This window comes from Python bivittatus, unplaced genomic scaffold, assembly GCF_059951505.1.
Source record: "Python bivittatus isolate LINGU-HERP-01145 unplaced genomic scaffold, Pbiv_v1 ctg000700_np1212, whole genome shotgun sequence".
Lineage (NCBI taxonomy): Eukaryota > Metazoa > Chordata > Lepidosauria > Squamata > Pythonidae > Python > Python bivittatus.
Window position 1 is genome coordinate 46,611,408 of NW_028277098.1, and position 27,566 is coordinate 46,638,973.

The 27,566-nt window shown below is 38.2% G+C and overlaps 1 protein-coding gene across 2 annotated transcripts in view; it reads left to right on the forward strand.

Moving 5' to 3' along the window:
- The window catches only part of BEND5 (BEN domain containing 5), a 949,534-nt gene that overhangs the window by 747,005 nt on the left and 174,963 nt on the right, over positions 1-27,566 (forward strand). For both annotated transcript variants that reach the window (XM_088153213.1, XM_088153214.1), the window contains exon 8: positions 6,918-7,032. In XM_088153213.1, the coding sequence (XP_088009339.1) occupies positions 6,918-7,032 (115 nt within the window). The remainder of the gene's footprint in view (positions 1-6,917; positions 7,033-27,566) is intronic.

Genomic DNA, 27,566 nt, shown 5'->3' on the forward strand with positions numbered 1-27,566 from the left:
AATGCAAGCAAGAACTATTTTCTTTTCTCAACTCCCATTAGCTTATTCTAATTTTGATCTAAGTTTAGATTTTGTATGTGTACACTGATACCTTTGGTGTGTACCTTTTTTCATTCAGTCCAAAGGAGGAACCTTCTATGTAGAATAAGGAATTTGCATATAGTTACATTTTTTTCTGCTCAAGAGAGTGGGGAAATGGTTGTGTATAGAGAGTTTTTATATGTCAATGCAACACTGGCCAAAGATCTTTGCTTGCTTGAAGCAGAGCTCAAATGTTAGGGTTTGTCCTTTGATCCATTTGGATGCTAATGGTTATGACTGAAGCAGCTCTCTTGCTCTTGCTGTATGACAAGGATGACCCCATACTAGCACGTCTACACCCAGAATTATATGCTGTTCTGAGACACTGGTCTGCAATCATGAACATGTCTTCCTTCCTTCCTTCCTTCCTTCCTTCCTTCCTTCCTTCCTTCCTTCCTTCCTTCCTTCCTTCCTTCCTTCCTTCCTTCCTTCCTTCCTTCCTTCCCTCCCTCCCTCCCTCCCTCCCTCCCTCCCTCCCTTCCTTCCTTCCTTCCTTCCTTCCTTCCTTCCTTCCTTCCTTCCTTCCTTCCTTCCTTCCTTCCTTCCTCCACCCAAATAAGTTATTTATATTTCACGTTGAGTCATTGAGTTCTGTTTGACCCAGGGCAAAGGAATAATTCCAAAATACAACATATCCATAGGAACATAGTTATTTTCTTTAATAGCATACTAATTGGCATACCAATTAATCTGCTCATCTGTGAAAGGAAAATATATTGCAACAAGTAGTTCCATTTCCAGCAGTCATTCTCAGAGGTAACATTACACTGGTCTTGTTTTCTTCCAGCCCCACAGCGTGGTCCAGTGCCTCTATAGTAGCATAGGTCAATTAGTGAACAAATTAAGCAATTATTAACCACTAACAACAGCAACTGGCATCATTAGTCTTTCTGTTTACCAGCAAGCTGTTATTTTAATACAAGGACCAACTAAAAATTAAGGCACCCATTTTATCATGCTATCTGCCTTCAAGCAAATTATATTAATTGGACTTGGCTTTCACCAGATATTTAATGTAGGTCTAATGAAATATAAGATATGCCTCCTGCTGATTGTAGAAGATGTAAATTTTAGTTTACATTGATTTATGAACATAAATAACAAATTCCTCTAGCTTTTACACATGCAAAAACATCCATACATCTTATTGGTCGGTAGGTAATTATCTTTGCTTGACAGAAAAACATTAAAATAATTTTACTGATTGGCTGATTTTATGTGAAGTATGCACATAGAGAAAATATAGATTTAATCTGCATTATTATGATGATTAGTAGATACTCTTCTATCTTTGTTTAGAATTGAGATTTGACTCTTGATTTTTGTTGTAAGCATTTTCAGATGACATCTTCAGTAAAAGCTGGTGCATGTTTGTTTTTTTTAAAATCATCGTCGTCATCATTGCCACCACCTATTTCTCCTAATTCTTACAATTCATTTTCTTTTTATTTCTGAGTATTTGGTCCAGTAGCTTTTGGCCATTGGTTGGACAGTTTCAATGCATTAGATGCTTTATTAACTTAACCCCACTGATTTCAGTGGATATATTAGTATAATCAAGATGGTTCCAGCCCAGACTCAATATTTTATAAACTTTTTGAAATAATGTATTTCAGCATGGCTTAAAATTAGGTTGGATTAATATCATTTTGGATAACATTTTGGATGATATGCAATAGATTCTCAAGCTAGCCCATTTTTTATTATTCAGCAATAGTAAGAAAAAAAAAAGGGTTCTCCCCCTTCCCAAATTAGATTGTGAAACAAACAAGGGAAAAACAGACTGGATGGATAAGTGAACTGTAGACATGTGCAGGTCATTCAAAATCCATTATTTACATTTTACTGCCTGTTTTGATGCATCAGAGTGGTTTTTCTTATTCTCTTTTTGAATGTTAGGGTTCTAGTAAAAACAAAACAGTAGATCTAATGAGCTTGAAGTCTGCCTATACTGATAAAGAGGCTGTTGTTCTAAAAGAAATACTTTTTGAGAATTCTATTTTTTATTCTGAGAAACAGTCATAAGCATTGTTATTAACAAAACAGGAAAGTTAGAAAGAAAAATCAGTAAAATGCAGTAAAATTAATATGAAGGTATATGTGGTTATAGTTCTTATCACAGATTGGAAGGAAATCCATGTAAGCTTTTTCTGTCCATGTGTGTTGTCAAAAAAACCTGTTGTGAGTCACATGGGTTGTGTTAAGTAATGGGTCAAATTTAGTTATGGTTTGTTGAATAAGCATAGTAAGATATAAATTATGATTTACAAACCACAATGCCTGACTTTACATGATGCTAAGCTAACCATATTACAAACAAACAAACTATATTATGGCTTATGGCTTAGGGAGCAAGCCCACAAAGATATGTTTCCTCTATTTCTGCCATAGCAGTAGCGTATTTTGGGCTCATTATGCCCAAATTTGTCAGTTTTGCAAGAGTGATGCTTTGAATCTTTTCCACCACCATATGCTATAGTTCTGCCAAAGGGTCTTTGAATATGCTGTCATACAATCCAGATGAATTTAGCACCAAATGTTGTCTGTTATTAAAAAAAAACAAAAAACAAAAGTTGGAAAGCTTTCCAAGAAATCCATTTAGTCATACCCATTTTTGTATACTGGGTCTTTTTCATTCTAATTTTAAACTATTAATATAATGGAACTTCCTTTATTTCTTTCCAGGAGGGAATATTCTGCATAGTAACATCACTAAGGAAATTAAATTAATCATATTCACACTTCTTTAATTCAATCTATTTTGAAAATTTAGCAATACATTTATTGATGGATGAAAATTTGATGGACAAGTTCAGCTTCTGCATAATTATTACCTTCTACATTTGCATTCTACTATTCTTCAAAATAGCCCAGGTTGCATCTATGAGATCATGTCATTGTATTGACTCATGAAACTTCTGATATAAATTTGGCAGAGAGAAAGCTGTAGACACAGTGCATATTTGTAAGCTACATGGCAGAGAGAAGAGTTAGTCTCCTTGACCCAAGTCCAGAACTACAGTCATCATGCTATCTTTGTTCTTGATTGGAAAATGTTTCTGTTTTTCCGCCGTCCACATTAGATTCTGTTTCTCTCCATACTCTCATTGTGGATTGAATGAAGGCTAGAAGTCTCCACAATTTCATTCAGGATCAATGAAGGCTAATTGTGTGAATATATGAGCATGGCAGACAAGGAGGGCAATTACCTCTTTCCACTTACAAAATAATTCAGATAAAAATCACTTTCCTGGAGCTATTATCCACTGGCGCTAACAGTTATAAAACCAAGTAGATCTAACACATCTAAAGTTTGCCTAATAATAGGGAGGCAAGCATGAAAGAGATGTACTATACCTTTTAAAAAAAATAGTAAAATATAAAAACCTACTAAAGGGGGGAAAAAAGGTAATGATTATACAGTAAAAAAAACCCTAGATATAGTGATTAAAATAAACTCAATGTCACAAAAAATGAAAACTAATAGAAAAAAGAGAAAACAAATCATACATTAATTATAGATAGTGAAACAAAATTAAAATTCTTATATTTATTATAAAATGTAGACCATAAAGAAACCTATTACTTCATCTTCTCATTTTTCAAAAATATATAACAGACTCATATGTTGGATCCATTCCTTAAAATTATGATGGTACATTTCTTTCCTCTTTGTCCCACCCAGGCTCAATAGAACCAAAACTCTTCATGAAATAAAAAATTCTTGTTTTTGGAGTATAGTTCAACATCACATTAAGATCTTTAACTATAATATTTCTTCCAGAAATTGTATTGACATTGTAATAAGGCTATAGGTGAACGAGACCAGATCATATGTCTTCAAGAACTTTCAAATTTCTTACAATGCCAACATTAAAAAATCCAATACCCTTTTTCAAAATTCATTGAGGGGCCCAATAAGCACAAACTATTTTTGATGAATTATTTTCATTTTTAAATTATAAGAATTATATTTTATGTTTCTTACCACCTAGACCCACTGATTCTCCAAAATTGGATATTCCAATTTGTCATTCCAAAATGCAGAAACATAGCTATTTATTTATTTATTTATTTATTTATTTATTTATTTATTTTTCAAATTTGTCACCACCCATTTCACAGTGGGGTGACTATGGGTGGTTTTCATTTTACTTTTTAACCACTGCTACATAGCTGCACCAGCTCCGAGTAGACTTCCAGGTGCAATTCAAGGTGCTAGTTGTTGTCTTTAAAGCTCTACATGGCATGGGGGCCAAGTTACTTGGTGGACAGCCTGTCAGTGTGATTTCAGCTTGTCTTTCCAGATCTGGCAGGGTAGGCATGTTATGGGTCCTCTCAGTGGGACAGTGTTATTTGGTGGGATATTATCAGTGTACCTGCCTAATGGAACAGCCTCTCCCTCCTGAGATTTATGACCCCAACCCTCTTGGGCTTTCAGAAGGCCCTAGGATCTGGCTTATGTCTGTCAAAATCATCTTCCTTATTTATTTATATATACATCAAATTTGTCACCGCCCATCTCATTAAAAAGCGACTCTGGGCAGTTTACAGAGAAGATAAAATTAATTAAAAATACAATATAAAAGTAGTCTTAAATAATAAATAAATTCCAAGAATTGATGGTAATTGGCGAGTAGCTCAGGGAGCATTATCAGGGCACCAGCCACCCCCAGGATTGATTAAAACTCTTATTGCCCCACGCAAGCTGGCAGAGCCAGGTCTTTAGTCCTTCCCAGAAAGCCAGGAGGGTAGGGGTCCACCTCACCTCTGGATTTAGAATATTCCAGAGGGTGGGGACAACAGCAGAGAAGGCTTTCTTATCCTCTGCAGGTGGCCCTATAAATTGGATAAATAAATACATAAATAATCCCCATAGCATTGAATTGTGGGTTCTGTTCAAGTGAATCCACACCTCTTACAGATCTTAAAATTACAGTTACCTTGGAAGCTGCTAGAGTGTCCAGCCATACTGTTTAATTGGTATATGCTTTATTTGTATATACTGTCAAGGGAATATTGTGGGTTAGTCACATACAACTTCTCCAAGTCTTTAAAACAACCGTTAAAAACAACTGATTAAAAAAGTGCTTGATCCCTTGTTTAGTTCAAGTATTCCAATAAAATGATGTTCCTGCTATTTTCAAATTTGCATTATTCTACAAAATCAATTTCTCATGTGATTTGGGAACAAAACATGACTGCTTATCTATCAATAACCAAATATACCTGGCAACTTTCAAGGCAGGAAATGCCCTGTTTAGTGAACCCTAAAACTTGCCAAGATTTCAGAGGAGTTACACGCTTGATGTCCAAATGGGCCACAGGAAGAGAATATTCATAGGAAGTCTCCTTCCGAAAGCATGTAGATGTCAAAATAAAAGCCACATGATATGGTTGAAAATCTAGTAAATTTCACTGTTAGGTAACCTCAGTTTGGCCAAGGTTATTTAAGGGGCTCAGGTCTGTCATAAAAAAAATCTCATTAACTAATACATCTGTGTAAAGTATTTAATAGGCTTTAACATAAAATATACATTAATCTTTTTGTAATATTCATTTTGATAACATTAATCTTGCCCCAAAGACTTAATGGGAATTATATTTACTAAATTTTTCTCTATACATTTAGATTCAGATTTTGTGAAATATTTCAAGAAATATATAAACCCAAGTGTTTTATAAAGTCTGTACAAATTGCAAGTATCAATTTTGTACAGTAATCTACAGATACAGTAGATCCTAAAGACAGCAACTTAGACTTTTTCCAGTTAATGGTAAAACCATATTGCTGTACAACTTAAATAAGCATTGGTAATGACATTGCATAATTATCAAGGAGAGTCATAATATTACCTGTCAGGTTCAGCCCAAAGAACTCCAAGAGACAATGCAAATACAGTTCTGTTACATTTATTAGCTTCAACCTCCAGACAGAAAATCTCCCCAGACTGGACCCTAGTTGCCAAGCCAGCCAGCCACAACACTGTGAATTCCTTAGGGAGGTGCCAGCCTCATCTTCTTGAACTTCCCATGCTCGTGTTGGGGGCTAAGAACACGCTTATCTCCCCGAGCCTGGCCTTCATAAGTCCATTCCATCACATTACCAGCATATAAGAAAAACTTATATTTAGTGTTAAATGCCACCACACCCTTAATATCTTGAGATTGTCTAATAGAATGCACCAGTGGTTCAATAACCAATCTGAAGATTAAAAGAGACAAAGGGCATCCTTGCTGGGTGCTACAATATAACTTGATAGGTTGAGAGTCAAATCCATCCATAATAACTCCAACTACCTGTCTGACATGCAGAAGTACTTAACATGGTCAGTTTAACAATTATTATTTACTTTGTATCAGTGGTAAGAAATGAATTGTTAAAGTATATGGAAAATATGTTTTTATTTATTTGGTATAAACATTAGGCCTGTGCTCGGACATAACCTTTTTGACTGATTTGTAGTAATTAATCACTTTGACAGATTAGTTCACTGTACTGAATGTATCAAGTGGATTCAGATATCATGTATGTGGACCTGTGCTTTAATTGTCTGGATCAATCTAAATCCAATCAGGTTCAATTCAGAGATTTAGTCTAAATTGATTCAGACATCTGAATTAAAAGAGACTGATTTTCCAATTGATTTTCTGAATCCATTCAAATGTTTGAATTGAATTAGACCCAATTTGCACTTGTTTAATAAAGATAACTGGAAATTGCCCTTTCAGTTTTATGAAATCTAGTAAACTATTAAGATAGAATTCAATATAATTTGAAAAACATACATTATTTTTGTGCTTATAAAGAAAAATTAATATACTTCTCCCCCTAGGTATCATTGATTTTCTTGTGAGCGCACATCCAATTGCCAAAGTACTGCGTGATCATTTGGTCTTCAAGATCGCTCCTATGCTTAATCCAGATGGAGTTTATCTTGGCAATTACAGGTATGGGTATCCAGTATAGGATTACTGATATACTTGAATTAGTTAACTTCTATAGCAGTTATTTGCAGTGCCAGAAAATAGGAAAGAGGATTTTAAAAGGCTGATGTAAGAGAGATAAGAAAATGCCAGGTCAAGTCATAGATCAAGTCTATAAATCTAAAGGATTAAGTTTCTGTTTAGATTTTTTGAATATAAGAATTTGTAGTCTGTCTCATCATCATTCCATTTACAATACTTTAAAACATAGCATGATTTCTCATATTGTCCTCCTCATCTGCAGATTTTAAACACCCTCAGCTTAGTGTTGACTATGTGAGTCTAGATACTGCAGAGAGCATCTTCAGCCAATCAGTGTTTAATCCAAGCTAGGTACTAGCTGAGTGCAGAGAATTTCAGCTAAACAGTAGTTACTCTTTCTGTTTCAAACTGGGCAATCACTGAGCATACAGGGAGACAGGAACCATGGCAAATGGTTCCATTAATGGGAAAACAAATGCTTACAAACACAGAATGAAATTGTTAGAATGTAAATTTCATCTGCCTCTGAAATCAGGCAGAAAAAATCCAAACCAATTTTCCAAAGGTGGTGAGAGGTCAGCAGTTTTGAAAATTTGCCTCACATCAACACTGTTCATACATAATATAATGTGATCAATGAGGGGAATGATGTCAAAAGATAGGAAAAAAATCAATATCAGAATTTTTTTTCTCATTTTTTTCTATCCTGTGTTGCATTTTATAAATTTCCTTATCCTAACTAGTCATCTTTTGTTCAGTTTTTATTTTTATAATTACTCAAAATGGCATTCTATATCTTTCCCTAATTACCTTTCTATAAGAGTGAAATAACAGCTACTAAAAAGTTCAATAATTTTTACACTGCAAGATTTTAAGAAACTTAGACACAATTAACACGTTAACATCATATGACTCAAATTAATGATAACTTGATAATTTGGCTGAAAATTATCATAAGCATTTCATCTAAGATAGCAATCACAGATATAAATACTCTCTGTGTTGTCGAAGGCTTTCACGGCCGGCATATGATGGCTGGTGTGGGTCTTCCGGGCTGTGTGGCCGTGTTCTTGAAGTTCTGTTTCCTAACGTTTCGCCAGCACCTGTGAACGGCATCTTCAGAGTGCAGGAGCACAGACAGGAGCAGTTCTCTCTGTGCCCAGGGTGATGTGACCCTTTTGTGGGTATTTATAGAGATCGGGGGGGGGAAGGGGGGATTGGGGGTGTGTGGGTGGGGTTGGGTTACTGAGTGGCTGCTTGTTTTGGTGTCAGAATCTGTGTGTATCTTCCTGGGGATTTTTTTTTTTTTTTTTATCTGCGCTCAGTCGTTACCGACTCTGCAGTGACTGCTTGGATGAGTCCTTGCAGTTTTCAAGGCAATTGTTTTTCGGAAGTGGTTTGCCAGAGCCTCCTTCCTAGGGCAGAGCCCAGCTGGCGAACGCAGGAGGCGGGGTTTCCGTTGCTTCGCACCCTTTTCGGGCACGCGCAGTTTTTCAGCTACTGCAGATTTTTCTGGTTGCTGTAGTCTGCAGTGTCTTTCGTGTTCTTTTATCCTGGTATGGATGCTGCGTTTTGTGGTCCCGATGTATACTTGCCCGCAACTGCATGGTATGCGGTATACTCCTACGGCGGTGAGGGGATCCCTTTTGTCTTTTGCTGATTTTAGCACTTCTTGTACTTTTCTGGTGGCTCTGAAGATTGTTTGGAAATTGTGTTTTTCCATCAGTTTTCCCATGCGGTCTGTGACCCCTTTGATATAGGGCAGAAATACTTTGTTGGTGGGTGACTGTTTTTCTTCTTCAGTCGCATGTTGCTTTCTTGGTTTGATGGCTCTTTTTATTTCATTCTTGGAGTAGCCATTCGCTTGTAGGACCCAATTAAGGTGGTTAAGTTCAGAGTTCAGGAATTGGGTTTCGCAGATCCGATTGGCATGATCCATGAGGGTTTTAATAATGCTTCCCCCCCCTCCCCAGATCTCTATAAATACCCACAAAAGGGTCACATCACCCTGGGCACAGAGAGAACTGCTCCTGTCTGTGCTCCTGCACTCTGAAGATGCCGGTCACAAGTGCTGGCGAAACGTTAGGACACAGAACTTCAAGAACACGGCCACACAGCCCGGAAGACCCACACCAGCCACTCTCTGTGTTATTTGACCTGCAGATCTTTATTTTAAAACTAAGTTCTCAATTAACACTGAATAGTTAAGTTAAAGTGAATGGATAAACTCACCAAAAGATAAAGATCTGGAAACCCCTTGTAAGCTCCTGAGCTCTTGTAAGCCAGTAAAGTGTACACAGAAGGCAAAAGAAAATCTGATTTAAAATATAAATGTTATAACAACTTCTACTTGAACAAAGCTCAAAAACTCAGCATACATTTCTGATTATTGTATGAGTACAAGGGATAGCTTCAGACATTCAAGAAAAAAGGTACAGTATCTCTCAGAAAGCATAAGGGTTTTCCCCCCCCCCAGTCATTCTGATGTGGACCAAACCCATTTATTTCTGTCTTGTAGCATATTAACTATCCCACTCACTTTGGTGTTATCTGCAGATTGGATAAGTGTTCCCTCTACTTCTTCATCCTAGCCATAAATAAATAAATAAACCAGCCCATGACTGGATTTTAATACTTTACTCCAGTTTGGTGACACATCACTGAGGAACTTTGTTTGAGTATATTTCTTGATCCAGTTATGAATCCACCTAATTGTCATGCCATCCAGATCACACCTATATATCAAATCTAACACCTTGAGGAAAAGGCTTGGCTAGAACCTTTTGCACAGATTACCTTTAACTGTGAAAGACGCATTGATTATTTCAGACACAGACTCTCATTTTGAAATAGCCTGAGGCCTATATAAAGTTTTGAAGAAGAAGTGACATTCTTTCAGCTAATTGGTCAGTTTCTTATTTCTGATCTCTATATTCTCAAATGCCTCTGAGATGGGCCTATTATTCCAACAGAACAGAACAGAACAGAACAGAACAGAACAGAACAGAACAGAACAGAACAGAATAGAATAGAATAGAATAGAATAGAATAGAATAGGAAATATGGAAAATAATGTGTCAATATTTGTAAAAATAGACAAGCAACTTTCTTTCCTATATGCCATTCTGTATTCTTCAGAGCTTTTGCTATCTCTCTCTCTTGCTCTGTATTCAGGATTATAATAATTAATAGTGAACTGCAAGTGAGAAGCCCAGAATTTATCAAACATATCTGGCCCATCATTGTCAATGACTCTGGGAGACTAGGTATTACAGAAAGAAAATTATATCACTTTCTTAATTATTGAACCAATAGCACTTCATAATTTTAGCCTGTTTATCAGATGCTGGAAGTTCTGCCATTCTGAACTAAAAGGACTGCTAACGAAATGGATGGGAAAGTATTAGATCTGCTTGATTTCTACCATATCATTTACAAAAATGCCTAATGTAATTAATAACTTAAAATGAATATAGTACGCCATGCTGCCTATTACTGGAAGAAGGATATTACAATCTTGATAATGTGAGTATTCCATGGCTACTAAATAATTCACAGCAAGGGCTCCTTTGTTGAATTTTATGATGATAATGATGATTTTAAAGTTCTCAGCAGGTGGCAACAACTGCTGACCTTGTCTTGGCTTAGAAGCCATGCAATACTGAACCTGATTTATACTGGATGGGAGATGACCTGAGAATTCCAGGGCTGCAGACCAGGTTGGGAAATTGAAAACATCCCAGAAGGAAATGGTAAAGCACCTCCATACACTTGCTAAGAGAACTGCAATTAAGTCTCTAAAGCCACAAGTGTGACTTGAAGGAGACTTGACTTTTACTCTGTTTGAGAGTCAAAGTTTGAAATGTGAATTCTAAAACTCAGATAAAATGGGGCTTCAGGGTGATTTACAATTCCTAATTCCATTGTTTCTAGATCTGTCATTTTTGTGTGTGAGAAGTATCCTCACTAAACTAAATTATATAGCAACACTATTTGTGACAAAGTAAGTCAGTTACACCATTTCTAGCAGTTATGAAGTTGTTAGGAACATCATTTAAAATGTCATTCATGGCAAATTTGAATACTGTCCTTACGTTTAATGTGCATCACTGTACTATGAAATTATTACTTTGGGGAGATTCTTGGGAGTGCCAATTCTTGCATAGAAGCAGAATTCTATAAATTCTATGCCCGTTTCTCTGACTGTTTTTGAGCCTATTGCATAGGGGCAGTTTTTGTAATACAGAATTAAAAATAACCTGGTTCAGTTCTAATGCACAATGAACAGTTGAATATAATAACAATAATGAGCACTAATACTTGGAGTATTACCGAGAATTGGTTCATGCCAAAAAATTGATCCTCAAAGAAATGGAGCAAAAAGTATATCATTTTATAAGGATTTCCCAGTGATAGAAGTCTTGCGAGATAATCTGCAGGACTTGAGTTTAATAATACAAGTGTAACGTCTTTATGCTGAGAGCTGTGAACCAACTGTTGGGATGATTGTTTAGAGCAATGAAATAGAAGTTTTGTTTTGTTTTTTCTAAATAAAAAATTCACCGTTTGTGAATATCCCTGTTCTTCTGTGGTATTCACTGAAACTGGATAATGACAAATGACATGCCTGTACTGATGATAGAAGGTTGATTGTTGGACACCCAAAGAATGAGAGCTGACCGTTTAAGAAACAACAGATTACAATGTAATACATGTATAATTTATATATTATAAATTGCTATAATATTTTATGATCTGGGCTCAAAAAGCAAAAAAAGGAACTTAATTTGAGACCATTGGAAGTCATGTGCATGGCTCAGGCCTGAACTGCTGAAGGGAAAGTGCAATCTATGATTTGCAATGGACCACATATAATTATGAAAATAGACTTAAAGTGATCAGGCTGATGAAAGGGGTTTCTACCAGCGAAATGCTCAAATAAACCTCTTTCCATAATCTTTCATGACTGCTACACTTCAAGGAAGAAGTTGTTTTCTTCAGACTTTCTCTTTCAACATTTCCTAGCAGTTTAGCATTATTATCTTGTAGATGTTTTGTGATAACTACAGCAACAATAGATCAGCCAAAGAAACACAACAAAATACTCTTGATTTAAAAACTGCACATCTTGGAGCCAGGGTTGAACTCTCCTTTATCCCAAGCTTGCTCTAAACTTGTCACCATGTAGCTGAAAGAGTGACAACTGTTCCTGCAGGCAAGATGGCTGTAATGATGCCATCTTCAACTTAGATTAGTTCCAATTTGTCATTCTCACCTTGCAGAGATGAGAGACCCCCCAGATGGCATGGAAGGTAATATGCTTCTTAATAGTGGCAGATCTCTGCTGAAGCACCCTTGAAATTCTGTGACAAGACAGTAGCAAAACACACACACTCTATTCCTTCTGAGAGCTTGTATAGTCAGAATCAACAGTGAACAGCTTCTGCTCTGTTCCACACTCTTTCATTATTGCTTTCACTTATTTGTTGTGACAGTGATACATACTGGGGAAGTAAAATATATATGTTAATTACAGCACAAGGGCTTGTCGCATCTCAAGCCTGAAACTAGGGGAAGTTCTGTTTCTGTATATCTCTATATGCTACTATGACACTCAGAGATAGTGGGGCTGGAACCCCCCACCCCCACCCAATGCTCAGCAGGTGATTTCAAACAACAGCAATAGAGGAGCCTAACTTTTCTAAGAGTCCTTTTCATCCACTTAATCATAGACAATAGTTGCCCAATAACCATATTAGAACAGAATAAATGGGAAGAAAGCCTCTGAGACAGGAGGCAATTAGATGCAGAAGAATAGTGGAGAGAGTGAATGCAAGGAAATGGCGCAAAAGGCATTTGATTTGGTATGGATTTCCCAGGAATCACAGAGTTGGACGGGGTCATTAGGCAATCAAGTTACACCAGCTGCTCAGCACAGGAGTCCAAGTTAAAGCATCCCCAACAAATGTTTTTCTTAAAGGTAAAAAAGTGAACCCTGCCATCTCTCCAGGTAATGTGTGCCTTAGTCAAAGTGCTCTGTTAAAAAGTTTTTCTAACCTCAACCAGAATTTGCTTTCCTATTATTTAATAACTGTTATTCCATATCCAGCATTCAGGGAGAGGTAATGCACAGATCATGGCTTTCTTCTGTTGAGCAAACCTTTAGTGTCTGAAGAATGCTATGATATCCTTTCTCAGGACTTACTAGACAAACCTTTTGTCCTGGAACTGGTGTGAGATGAACTCCCTTGGTTCTGAAACAATGTCATGGGGAGAGACTTATCAATGTTTATACACCCCCACTGTATGTGTGGATGGGGAACCTCCTTTCCAAGAAGACTGACAAGTCTGGGGGGAAGGGGGAATCCAAACCACCTGGGGAAAAAAAGTGGCCTAGCCCTTCGCACACCTGGTTTCTCTTGTTAAAATAAAGGGGGTATTTCAGTTGCTTGGGAGCTTTCTCTATTAGAAAAATGAAAACAAGTTTCAACTTCTCTGTTCCTAACTAAATCTGGTTGATTTTATTCATATGCTACTGTACATGCAGGTGTGGTTGCAAGCCAGGGAAAAGAAGGAATTTTTAACTCACTTATCTGATCTATCAAGATCATTTTGAATTTTATTGTTGTGGTTTGCAGTGTTAGCCATCCCACCTAATTTGGAGTAGAACCTTCCAGTCATCCAATTTAAGATCCAGCTCACTTTTGTTTTGAGTTGGTCTATTTTATTTCTTTTCCTAGGCAGAAAAAACTGTATTTTCCCAGGGCAGTAAACATGGAAACAATGTCAGCCAAGTGTGGGAAATAAGCCGGCAAATAAATATGTAAAACCCTGGTGCACAAGTCAGTCTGGTATGTTGCTCAGAGATTTTGTTCCTCTAAAGGCGGTTTCACAAAGGGAGAATAATAATGCCCTCCATGTCCAACCTGAAACCTTCAGCAAAAAGGAAGAAGAAAAAGAAAATAGAAAGAGTCCAAACTTTTCCTAGCTAGCAGTGAATTTACTATTGGGTAGTAAGCCTTCTAGACAGCGATAACTAAAATAATAATGATAATAATAATTCAGAATCCTTTTGTTTGTATGTGGAAATAATACAATCCTTAGGTGAGGAATCTGCAAGAGGTAAAACCTTTTGTGGAGTTGTGAGCCTTTCCTTTCTTTCTGAGTCACTATTCCCCTTTTATCTGTTCTTTACATGCTCTTGGGAGAATGTGCTTTCTCCTTCTTTACGTTCTGGTAGAGACAGTGAATACTGATGAGCAAATGCCCTGCTAGGAGGTTGCTCCAGGCAGTCATTTGCTAGACTTATTCTTAGGAAGTACTCAATGTGCCCAATTAGTTGGGGAGAAATGATGGAGAACCAATGTTAACAAATTCAACTTCATACTGTAGAAGAGAAGTGCCTCGGTTTTTTCTTCTGTTGTATGGAATTGGATCCACTTTTAATTTTTGCTTTTATTGAAATCTAGGGGCTGGGATTTTGGTTTTATTTCTAAGTTACATAGGAATTACATAGGAAGTTTGATAGCTGCTAATAGCAAATCTAAGAAGGTTGTAGCTAGAAGATTGGAAGCACATTATAGGCTTAGATATTCCAACTTCTCTTTCCTACTACTAGCCCCTTTACTTTATAATTCACATTACAGTTGCTGCACTGACCTTAAAACTAATCATTGCTAACTACAAACCAGGCCCCTATTCTTCCCTTTCTCTTTCTCCTTCTCTGCACATCAACTCCACCATTTCTCTTTTAGTCAATACTTTAATATAATGGCTGACACTTGGGTGTATCTTAAGGTGAAAAGGTGAGGGGCGAGGCATTCACTATCTAATCAGCAAGGAATCATGAATTTTCTGACCATATTCTATGCTCAAAATGTCAGGGAGAGCATGTGCTGAATACCATCTTCAGGGAGCTCCACAGACTTATAAACATCCCAGTCCTTATAGCATCTCTGTATCTGCAAACAATCAAAACAAACCAGTCCATACTGAATTTTCAAATGGAATCAGAAGAGTTGGGAGAAGGAAAAACTTGGTATCTGGAGTTACCCATCATCAGCATGCAAACTTCATCTTTGTCTTTTCATTTTTCTTTACTTTAAAGAAGCAATAACCATGTCCTGAACATTGGTTTAGAAAGCTTTAGCTATTTAAAGTGCAGTCCTGTGTAAATGTATTCAGAAATCAGTTGTATTATGTCCCCAGAGCCGAGTCCCAAGTATGAGGATATAGAATTGTCACCTAAGTAGCTTCAGAAAATTCTGTTTTGTTTTGATTTCAGGTAATCCTCAGTTAATGACGGTAATTGGGATTGGAATTTCCATCGCTAAGCGATGTGGTCATAAAGCTAGAAGTCACATGAGTGCATTGCTTAGTGACAGCAATCCCTGTTGCTATTGTTAAGCAAAGATCATGGGTTGTTAAGCAAGAACCTCATTGCAACTTCCTGCCAGCTTCCAACAACCAAAATCAGTGGAGAAGCTAGCAGGAAGTTGCAACTTCCAGACAGCTCACAAGCAGGCCAGCAGGTAGGTAAGTGGCTACTGTCAGGTGGGGGAGGGTGTGTGAAAGTGTGTGGGTGGCCGGTGAGGTGCAGGGCAAGTGCAGCAGGGCTTGGGGAGGGTGCATGTGTGTGTACAGGTGGCCAGTGCGGCGTGGCGCAAATGCAGCAGGGCTGGAGGAGGGTATGCAAGGATGCACAGGTGGCTGATGAGGCAAGGTGCAGGGCAAGCGCAGGAGGATGGGGGAAGGTACGCAAGGGTGTCCAGCTGGCTGGTGTGGCGTGGTGGGAATGGGGATGGCTGCTGCCAGGTGGGGGAGGGTGTGCAAGAGTGAAGCAGCCCCAGACCTGCAGTGCAGCAAGAAGACCCAGAACTGCAGTGCCTCCCTGCGCATGGCCAGGATGGTGAGCCCGGGGAGGGAAGGCAGGCGAAGACATCGAAGGTCAGCTGTAGGGGGGGGGGGGGTGTCATAAATTCAGGCTGGCTCAATTTTTTATCACATGACCATAGGGGTGCTGTGATGGTTGTAAGTTCAAGGACTGGTTGCAAGTTTATTTTTTCAGCATCATCGTAACTTCTAACAGTTGGTGAACAAATGGATGTTAAGTGAGGACTACCTGTAATCCAATTACAGATGCATTCAGATCCCATCACAATGTGCCATGTATATTGTAGCAAAGTATTGGCAAACTTAGTATTCTATTTTATTGGATTGGATTTAGTTTCCGCCTTGTCTTCAGAATCTCAAGGCGGCTCACGTGGGGATCTTTCATTTTATTCTCACATGAACCACCCTACAAGTTTGATTAGACTGTAAGAGAGTGACTGGGCCAAAATCATCCAAGGAGCTTCCATTGCTGAGGATGGACGCTCACCTCTGTAGCAAGCCTTTTTCTCTGCTTAATCCAAGTTTTAGTTTCATTTCATTTCATTTCATTTCATTTCATTTCATTTCATTTCATTTCATTTCATGTACAAGCAATAATTTATATTAAGTTAGAAAGGAGAATATCAAGTAAGGATGACAAAACAAAGTTCTTGATGGGCCTTTTTTCCTATTAGGTATTTATTAGTATATATGTTATCATTATTATTTATGTAGCACCTTAGAGTGTACAAAACTAAATAATCACAAGACTATGAATAAATGCATTTATATTTTCTGAGCATAAAAAATCTATAATTACCAAGTACAAGCACAGTATAACTGCTATTTAATGTCCATTTCTTTTTGTTACCATAGAAATGAGTTTGGAATAGCTGCCTATAATTTCTCATTCTGATATCTTGCTCTTGTATTACTGAATTACCATAGTAATTGCCTATTAGTCATCAGAAAATAATCAGTTATCCTAAAGGTATCTTGATACTCTGAAATTTCACTTCAGTTTTTTCAGAATTTACCAGCGCACACACGTGGCTTTTCCAGAATGTGAATGAAAATCAGTTATTTGAAGAAAAGGCAACATGGGAAGAGGGAATCATACTATGGGTAGAGCATTATATTTAGACACAGGAAACACCAGATAAGCACCCAGTTCAGCTTTGGGAAGTCCTATTAAGCTGCCTGTCTCTCAGCCATAATATTGACAAGCCTTTCTTTAATAGAATCTAGTCCTTCCTATAGCAGTAGAAATATCTGCCAGGGTTAAATATGGATTATCCTGAATCACTTCATTCCCTCATCATGTTTTGCAGCTGTTGAGTATTTTGTGGTATGGAAAAAAGCAAACTAAAAGTCAGATTCCCCTCCTAATAATCTGGACTGAAAACATAAAGAACAAGTCTCTATAGGCTTCGATTAATAATATTTATTAGAAGAAAGGTTAAGGGGCAATAGAACAATTCTAGTGGTTTTCTGCTTTCAGATAAGAAATCTATATAGAAGTACTCTAACACAGCAAACTCGCATCTGCTTTTTCATGCAAAGGATTTCTTTTTGGAAGATGGGGCAGTCTGCATCTGTGGATTGTTTTAATAACCAGTGCTAGACTTATCAGGATGAGATATTCTCACATTAAGACTGCATAAATTATGGTCTGGGAATGAGGTCAACTTGGATCCCCAAGGATGGGGATAACATTGGGATTGGTAGGCCAATCCAGGGACACTGTAACCAACAAACTGTAAACATCACAAATTTGTGATTGTGTTTCTAAACAAGCCTTCTCAGGCTGGTGCCTTCCAGCTATTCCAGAATGATCTTTGACTATGCTAGTTATAGAACTGTAAGAGTTGCAGACCATTAGATATAGAGGGCATGAGGCTTGGGAAATCTGGTCTACTTTAAGAACTGAATTGTCTATTGAAATTAATACTGATAATTAAGAAAAATATGTTTTAAAATTCCCATGGATTTAGAGAAAAGGCTGATTTGCTTTCACATTCTGTTTCCTATAGCAGTCAACAAGATCCTTCTTAGAAGTTTACATGTAGAAGATGTCAGCAGAAGCTGCCTCTAGCTATTGCCTTTCATATATTTATTTCCATTACTTCTAAAAGTAATGGAAACTTTTAGAAAACTTTTAAAAGTCAACAGCCAAGGAAAATTTCAGTTATTGTTCCAACGTAATTTTTTTTTGAAAAAAGGGAAATGTGCAGATTATCCTTCCACCAACAGATGGAGCTCAAGGTGGCTAACAAGGAAAAGGTTAAGTGATAAAATTAAAACACAACTAAAATTACGAAACACATTAAAACATACTATAAAACCAAAAAAAAGTACATCATCTATCTAAATAGATATTTTGCTTTTATTTGGTGAAAGAATAAGGGAAAGAGATGTAGCCTAATCTTTTGAATAGGGATTTCCAAAGCCTGGGATCAACAATGAAGAAGCTCCTTGATAGGCTACAAACGATATAATTATTTCTAGACAGGTAGTTTGTGATGTTTGCAGCTGCCTTGACTATACTGGCTCCTTAATATATTGCTATTTGTTATATAAATTTTGTAACAGCCCTTCCTTCCTTCCTTCCTTCCTTCCTTCCTTCCTTCCTTCCTTCCTTCCTTCCTTCCTTCCTTCCTTCCTTCCTTCCTTCCTTCCTTCCTTCCTCACATGCACATACATACACACACACACGAGAGAGAGAGGGAGGGAGGGAGAGAGAGAGAGAGAGAGAGAGAGAGAGAGAGAGAGTTTGACACTGCCATGCTGTCCTGAAGCTATCTTACAAATCGTTACTATTTACAGTGAGAACCAGGGCAACCCAATGCTTTTTGGAAGATATAGCAGAGTATGTGGTTGAGGCCTTTTCCATGAGATGATACAGTTAACAAGGGACCTAGGTAGTTTTTCTATAACTCTAAGAAATGATCACCAGCCTGACCCCTTGGAAACGGAAAGACCAATGCACCAATGTTTACTCAACTTTGGTGTATGTCATCATTTTGAAAATCATAGCTAGAATCAGCATCCTTTCTTTTAATTGCTCCCATCAAAAAAATTGTGAATGAAGTGAGAAATATTAACCAGGGCCTTTTATCTAACTCTACTCCAAGGTTAAGTAGATCTTGGATGAAAATGGTCTATGCGTGCAGGCATGTTTTTGACATATATTATGTCTGCTTTCACCAGGGATTTTACTATGTTTAAGATAGTTTTAAGCCATTTTGAGATTGCTTAAAAAAGCAAAATTCATTGTAAAATAGTTGTCATTCTTTATCATAGAACAAATACCAGCTTGCAAAAAGGTTCCTACTGCCTAACACGGAAAATGCTTGTTATATTGATGTGGTAACTGCTCATTTAAACCACATTACAGCTCCTGAGTATTTTTCAGTTGCTATTGATGTGACAAATTCTCTTACACAGAGCACTCTACCAATCAATAGTGTGTGTGTGTGTGTGCACTTTAGCCACAAAACCTTATGTTTTGGGATGTCAATTGAATCTGAACCTCTTTAGCAGTATTAAATAAAGCAATTTTTACTTTGCTTTTAGTGCAAAAATATCTAATTTAATCTAGCTTGTAATAAAGGCTGGGCAATCTTTGGGTAGTGGTAAGCTGCATAGGAGTCATGTGGTAGCTAGTTTTAGTGTGATTGCTTCGTCCTTCACCATGTAATAACATTGATCTGAAAACACAAAGTAGCCTGTTATTCCTCTCCAGAGCAGACTGTGAAAGGAATCATAATGTGAAATAATTGAATTCATACTTCTTGGTTAATATCTGCCATTATTTCCCTAGGAATGAAACATGGTACACTTAAAAAGATAAACCTATCTATTTTCCATTTAAGTAGTTTTGTTCCTGATTACTGCTTGGGAAGACCTTTGGTCAAATTCTAATCAAGAAATGGTTTGACGGATAATAGCCTTTGCATTTTCAAAGCCCAGAGGGAGGGCAAGGAAGCTGCATTTTCTTTGTTCCTGAATACTAGTTCAAACCTGGTACCAATTATACCTTCTAACAAATGCATTCAGTCTTCTAAAGGGGTACAAAATATCCATCAACTTGAGTGCTGCACTTATTGGGGTGGCCATACCCATAAAGTAGGCAGGATTAGGACCAGTTCTGGGAGCAGGGTTAGGAGTTTCAAAAGGATGAAATGTGAAATGAATGCCTTAAACATTTGCAAGGCTTAAAAACTCATTTTCCCCTTTAAAACCCCTTAAATTCCCCTGCATGCAAAAAGGCTGAAATTGTTGTCCTCCCACCACCACTCTGGGTGAGCTCTTGGACTACAAAAGGGAGGCTTCCACACCACCTCTCCAGGTTTCCATTACCACCATTCTCAAAATGATGAAAAACTGCAAATGTCACATCTATAACATCTGATTAATTTGGGGCCTATCTTGCTTATTCCCATCTGTGGCTTTTTTTTTTGTCTGATGGAATGAGAACCCAGAAGTTTGCACATTTTTTGGATTATTTTCTTTGGTCCTATTAATGTTTTGCCCAACTGTGGATTTTATTTTCTTAGATCAACACAGCTATGATTGCTTTTTATGAAACATTTATTTTATTTGAACACTGCATATGTTTTTAGATTCCCTTCTTGGCTTTCATTGACCTTTCCAAGGGTTGCTTTCAACTTTTCCAATGTCTTTCAGAATGATTTTGCATTCTAATTAAGGTGTTGGTGTGATTTAATAATTTCTTTCCATAATGTAGTCTCCTTAGACAGGGAGTTTGCCTTTTCACAACATTCTGCTAGATTTGCTGCCCAATGCAGCAGCAGCAATATTTTACTTGAAACATTAAAGGCTATCACAGGAAAAACTGAAATTTCAAATAGTTTTATCCACATTTTGGGGGATATTTATCCAAATTCTCATTGCTTTTGATTTCAGGTTGACTGTATTTTCACATTTTCAATTCCACTGCAGTTCAGTTCCCTCATAATAGTTGTACTCTTACTCAAACAGAGATGACATAACCTACTTACACGCAAAACCATGAACACTCTCTAGCTGACTGGAAGTGGAAAAAGAAACTTAATTAACTAAAGCCTTCTCTATGCCATATAGAAAGTAGCAATAGTTTATGCACATTCAGGAGAAGCAGGAATGAATATGCTAGCCTTGTTACCCTTGTATTGTTTTGCATGGCTAGAGGGTAACTTTTTACAGCATAGAGATTTCCCTAGTTATGGAGGCTGCACATTAGATTGATGAATTTGAAAAATTATGGCCCTCATTTCTATGCACGTTGATTTTCAACACTACCTGGACCACCTTCTGAACAGTCTTTGCTACCATAAGGTGAGGAACACCCAACCTTAGAGACAGATAACAGTTCCAATAGAGGAGAATATATGTAGTTCAGGGTTGAACTGTGGAGTCCTTGGTCCTCTCTGAGCTTCGTTGTTTGCTTGCAGAGGTTTCATTACCCAACTAGGTAGCATCATCAGTGCTAGTGAGTGTGGGGTTTGCTCCTTGTTTATATACAGTAGCTTGCCCTGCTGGTGGAGGTGTGGTTTTCTTCTTGGTAGTTCCTTGATTAGGATATTGTTTTCTGCTTGATTGTTTGTCTCGTGTTGATCCCTGCTTGTCTAGGTGTGGGCTGCTGGAGAGGATGTGATCTGGTCTTTTTGTTTCCTTCCTAGCTTTTTTATTTTCTCTTTTGAATGGTGTGTAAATGGGGTTTATCTCTGCACTCTGCCTGATTTGCCTGAATGCCAAGCTTCCAGAAATTCCCTAGTATTTTTGGATTTAGCTTTGTCTAGGATGCTCACAGTTTCCCAGCTGAAACTATGATTGAGTCTGTCAGTGTGTTGTGAGATTAAGGAGTTTTCACTGTATCTTCTTACTGCTAGTTGGTGTTCATGGATGCACTCTGATAGTCTTCTGCCTGTCTGTCCTACATAGTGACTGTTACAGTCCTTACACTGTATGTTGTAGATGACTCCTGATTTTTCTTTTTGGGCTACTGGGTATTTGGTTTACTTAAGATGTTTTGGAGGGCTTTAGTTGGTTTGTATGCTACGATGATATTGTGTGATTGTAATAGTCTGTTGGTTGTGTCTGAGATGTTTTTGATGTATGGTAGTGTTATCCTTTTCATAGCTTGTATTGGTTGTGCTGTAGTGGGTTGAGTGGTCAGGCACTTATTGATAAAGTTTCGTGGGTATCAATTTTGTAGCATAAGTGGTCTGTTTCCTTTTTCTGGTGTTCTGGATTGTTGCATCATGGTCCTCATCAACCTCTGCCTCACTATCTACTTTCAGTACAAATATACCAATAAATCAGAGGAACACCCATGGGATCACTACTCTCAGGACTCATAGCAGAGACTGTAATGCAGCATCTAGAAACTATAGCACTTCCACAAAACCAAAAATATGGATCAGGTATGTAGACATCTTTGTCATAATAAAAAAGGAAAACTAGAGAAAACACACAAATCAATCAACAACATCTTCAAAGGAACAAATTTCACAAGGGAAAAAGAAAACAATAACACACTATCCTTCCTGGATATCCTCATCAGCAGAGGAAACAGTGGCAAATTAGAAATGCGAGTCTATCAAAAAAACAACCCATGCTCAGTGCTCCAGTACCAAAGTTAACAACCCAACCTCCCAAAAGGGGAGCTGTGTGCCTACCATGCCAGATCTGGAGGAATGAGCAGAAACAAAGGGAGACAGGGAGTCCCACAAATAACCTGGTCCTGTGCCATGCACCACTCCTATCCTAAGAGGTTAGGAGGTTGAGAAGACCTCAAAGGTTGACAAGAGTAATCAGTGCTGTCTCAGCACTATTACCCCATCTAAAACCTGACTAAAAAGTGTCCAGATAATCCACTTCCTCCAAGATCTACCTTCCCAACAACCTTCCCTAAAATGATGGAGCCATACTCTCTCAGAGAAGCATTCATGGAGAATATAATAGCATCCTACACACAGTGTAGCCACTTTGCAGGCTCCCTATTTTCTTGGGACCCCCAAGCCTGTTGAAAGAACCAGGTTTTGAGGGATTTCCTAAATGCCAATAGGGTCAGGGCTAATGTCACCTCAGGGGGAGTGATGTTCCAGACGGCAGGTACCATGGCAGAAAAGGCCCACCTCTTGGGTCCCATCAGATGGAACTCTTTAACAGATGGAACCCATAACATGCCCCTCTTGCTGGACCTGATGGGATAGCTAGATGTAATTGGGAAGAGGAGGTCCCTCAAAAAACCTGGTCCCATGCCGTGTAGGCTTTGAGGATCAAAACCAGCACTTTGAACTGAACCCAGAAGCAAACTGGCAACCAATACAGCTCACAGAGCAAAGGTGTAATGTGTGCCATTCTAGGGGCACACATAACTGCCTGCACTGCCACATTTTGTACCAGTTGAAGTTTCTGGATGCTCTTCAAGGGCAGTCCATGTTGACCGTGTTACAATAGTCCATTCAGGAGGTGACCAGGGTATGAGTAAATGTGAACAAAGCCTCATGATCCAGGAGTGGGTGCAATTGGCACACAACATGAAGCTGTGCAAAGGCCTTCCTAGCCACAACTGCCACCTGTTCTTTGCTTTCCTCCAAGTGACACTCTAGGTGACTTTTATGCTTTTACATCTTTCAGAAGTCTTCTGAAAATCAGGTGATCTTTCAGGATCTGCACACACAGAGAGTCTGCATAGGCACAATCCAAGCCAAAGCCACTGTCGCCCTCTCATTCCAAGCAGTGAGAACAGCCTCAGTGGAACCATGCAACAGAGCCTCAGGACAACTCCAAGTTCCCTCTGAAATCCTCCATGCATCAGGGCTAGCCACAGAGGCTAACAGAGAAGCTAAGAGGGAGTCCTCCAGACATGACAAGGAACTGATAGTAATATCCTCCAACTCCTGATCACATTGCTACTTCCTCAAGACAAAGTCTTTGTTGCTTCTCACGTGTGTCTCTAGATATTTTTAATGGGCTTGATTCTATTCACACATATTCTATACTAAAGCCCCCATTAAATGAACTCAAAGATTTCATCCAGGGTCAACTCAACAAAACTGACCAGTCCCATGGTTCCTGGGACAGCGTCCTGAGGCCAAGCATCCTCGGGACTGTAGGGTTACAGCATTAGCATGGACATGATAGTTAAAGCACAGAATATTTTATGTATAAAAGGAAAAGCTATAGTTGATTCAGATAATCCTTACTTACTTTACTTTTCTCTCTGCTACTAAAATTTTCTCTCTTTTTTCCCCTTATCAAACAGTTGCTTTTATATTAAAGGACATAGCTATTTTTAGATCTTAGGCTAAATTGGAAAACAATACCACTATGGTAAGGAATCAGTCAGCTTCAACTCCATGGTTATTTTATAACTTTTTATCAATTAGTCTATTCTATACCATTTCTGCATTAATATTTATTTAAAAGATTCTGCCCAAAGAAGTCTATTTAAATACCTATTGAAATATTTATTTGAATATATATAAATATACATTTATAAATTGACTTCAGAACATGACTTTTTGAATACAGGTTTATGGTAAAATGGACATTTTCACATTTATTGGTTTCATGTTTTGAACCAAGAACTACCTTATAAAATTTGAAACAATATTGTCTATCTGCAGTACTGGATCCAAGGTTTATGCAGGTAGTATATGATTATAGGGAAAAAAACCACTTAATTGTAAGTGGTCAGTGAACAGAAAACAGATAATCAAAACAATAAATAAATAAAATGACTACATTGCCAGCAACACTGCCAGAAGGTCGGTGATCTTCATGTCAATTTCTTTAATCTTGCAGGTGAACTCTTGCAAAAAAGCAAAAAAAAAAAAAAAAGTTTGACTTTTACTCATTTTTTAGACCTTGGATATGACCTTTTGTGTGGATGATCACTTTTAGCAGGCATTGTTTTGCTTAGTATTGTTCCAAGACCTTTCTTACTTTTACAAAATTGTTTTATGGCAAGCCATAATTTAGATTATGACCATGTTTATATGCAAGTGAAAAAAAATGAGCTTCAGGATGATTTAACTCCAACCTTACCATAAAAAGGGAAAGACTTAATCTAGGTAAAAGAGATACTTTTGAAAGTGGCCATTAATCCATTGAGATGAATGCCATATTAGAATGCTCTTCCAATATACTATTTATATGTCCACAACACATGAGGACAAATGTGGATCCAGATGAAGGAAGCATTTTGTATCTTCCTCGTCCTCATAACAAACCAGAACAGAACTGGGTTAATAAAAATGTAAACAAATTAACTTTGCACCTACTCGATTCTAACCTAGCTCCACAGTGGAACAAATTATAATATCCAAAATGATCCCAGCAGATGCAGGGACAGGAACAGCATTGGTCGATGTCCCAGCATCTGTTGGGACCTGAATGGGCAGATACTGTGGATCTCTCAGTGGCTTGCAGTACTATCTACCATGGTAACCTCCCATTTACCTATTTATACAATTTATAGCCCACCTGACCCCCAATGACTCTGGGAGCTTACAATTAAAAGTATAAAATACAAACCATAAAAAGGAATCATGAATGGCCCCCAAAACAACATATAATCAAAGAAAACCCATCCAGCAAGATCTCAAACTTCACTCTACCCCAGAGGCTGGAGAATAGCTGACTCTTTAATAGCTTCCTGAACATTATCAGGGTGGGAGCCATCTGGATCTCTGGGTGGATATTATTCCAGAGCCAACGCATTGTGACAGAGAAGACATGCTTCCTGGGTCCTACAAGCATACACTAATAATAATAATTTATTAAATTTATATGCCACCTGACACTGCTTAATTGATGAGACCCAGAGCATGCCCGCTCTGCCCAGTCATACTGAATGAGCAGAAATAGTCAGAGATAGATGGTCTCTCAAATTACCAGGCCTTATGCCTTGAAGGGCTTTATAAGTGATAACCAGCATCTTGAATTGTACCTGGAAGCCAACTGGTAACCAATCGCAGAGCAGTGAGGTCACACAGGCATAATGAGACATGCCAACACTGCCCATGCCACTGCATTCTGTACCAGCTGCAGCTTCCGAATGGTCTTCGAGGACAATGTAGAGTACATTACCAATACCAATACCAATACCAATACCAATACTTTAATGGCCAAGTATAAAACATACACAAGGAATTTATCTTCGGTGATAACAGCAAAATCAACGGTGCGTTTGGATAAGAGCAAAAAAAAAGATCACATGGTATTCAGCAAAGCAATGGCACGAGGGAAAAAACTATTCTGATGTCTGGATGTTTTAACATAAAGAGCTCTATGGCGCCGTCCTGAAGGAAGAAGTTGGAACAGATTGTACCCAGGATGAGAAGAGTCTGCAGATATCCTCTCTGCCCTCCTTTTGACCCTCACAGTATATAGTTCTTCTACAGAAGGCAGATGGATTGCAATGATCCTTTCTGCAGACTTAACTATTCGTTGGAGTCTGAGTCTGTCCTGTTTGGTTGCAGAACCAAACCAGACAGTTATAGAGGAGCAGATAACAGACTCAATGATTCCCCTATAAAACTGCACCAAGAGCTCCTGGGATAATTTAAACTTCCTAAGTTGCCGCAGGAAAAACATCCTTTGCTGTGCCTTTTTAATAATGGCTGTAATGTTATACGTCCATTTCAGGTCTTGGGAAAGTATAGAGCCCAGGAACCTGAAGGACTCTACCACTGATACTAGACTGTTAAGTATAGTAAGGGGAGGAGTAGGAGAAGGATTCTTCCTAAAGTCCACAATCATCTCCACGGTCTTAAGTGTATTCAGTTTTAGGTTATTACTACCACACCACAAGACCAGCTGTTGAACCTCCCGTCTATATGCTGACTCATTTCCATTTTGAATTAAACCAATGACAGTTGTATCATCTGCATATTTCAAAATTTTAACAGAAGAGTCCTTTGAAATGCAGTCATTGGTATAAAGGGAAAAAAGCAGTGGAGAAAGCACACATCCCTGAGGGGCACCAGTACTGATTAACCGAGTACTGAAAATAATTTTGCCTAACCTCACATGTTGTTTTCTGCCTGTTAGAAAACTAATAATCCACCTACAAGTATGCACAGGCACAGTAAGCTGGATCAGTTTGTTGTACAGAATTTCTGGTACAATAGTGTTAAATGCTGAACTGAAGTCCACAAAAAGAACTCGTGCATAAGACCCCAAAAATTCAAGATGTTGCAGAATATAGTGAAGGGCCATATTAACAGCATCATCCACTGACCTGTTCCCCCGATAGGCAAACTGCAGTGGATCTAACAGGGGATCCGTGATGGCTTTCAAGTGAGCCAACATGAGCCTCTCAAAGGTCTTCATGACCACAGATGTCAATGCAACCGGTCTGTAGTCATTCAGCTCACTAATGGGGGATTTCTTAGGAACTGGGATGATTGTAGAACTCTTAAAACAAGAAAGAACATAGCCCGTCTTCAGTGATTTGTTAAAAATATGCGTGAAAATGGGGGCCAGTTGTTCTGCACAGACTTTCAGACACGAGGTAGTCACACCGTCTGGACCTGGAGCTTTTCCAATCTTTTGCTTTTGAAGCAAACCTCGTACTTCTTTTTCCAGGATCACCAGAGGTAAGGGACCCAGGGGATTGGGGAGAGGTA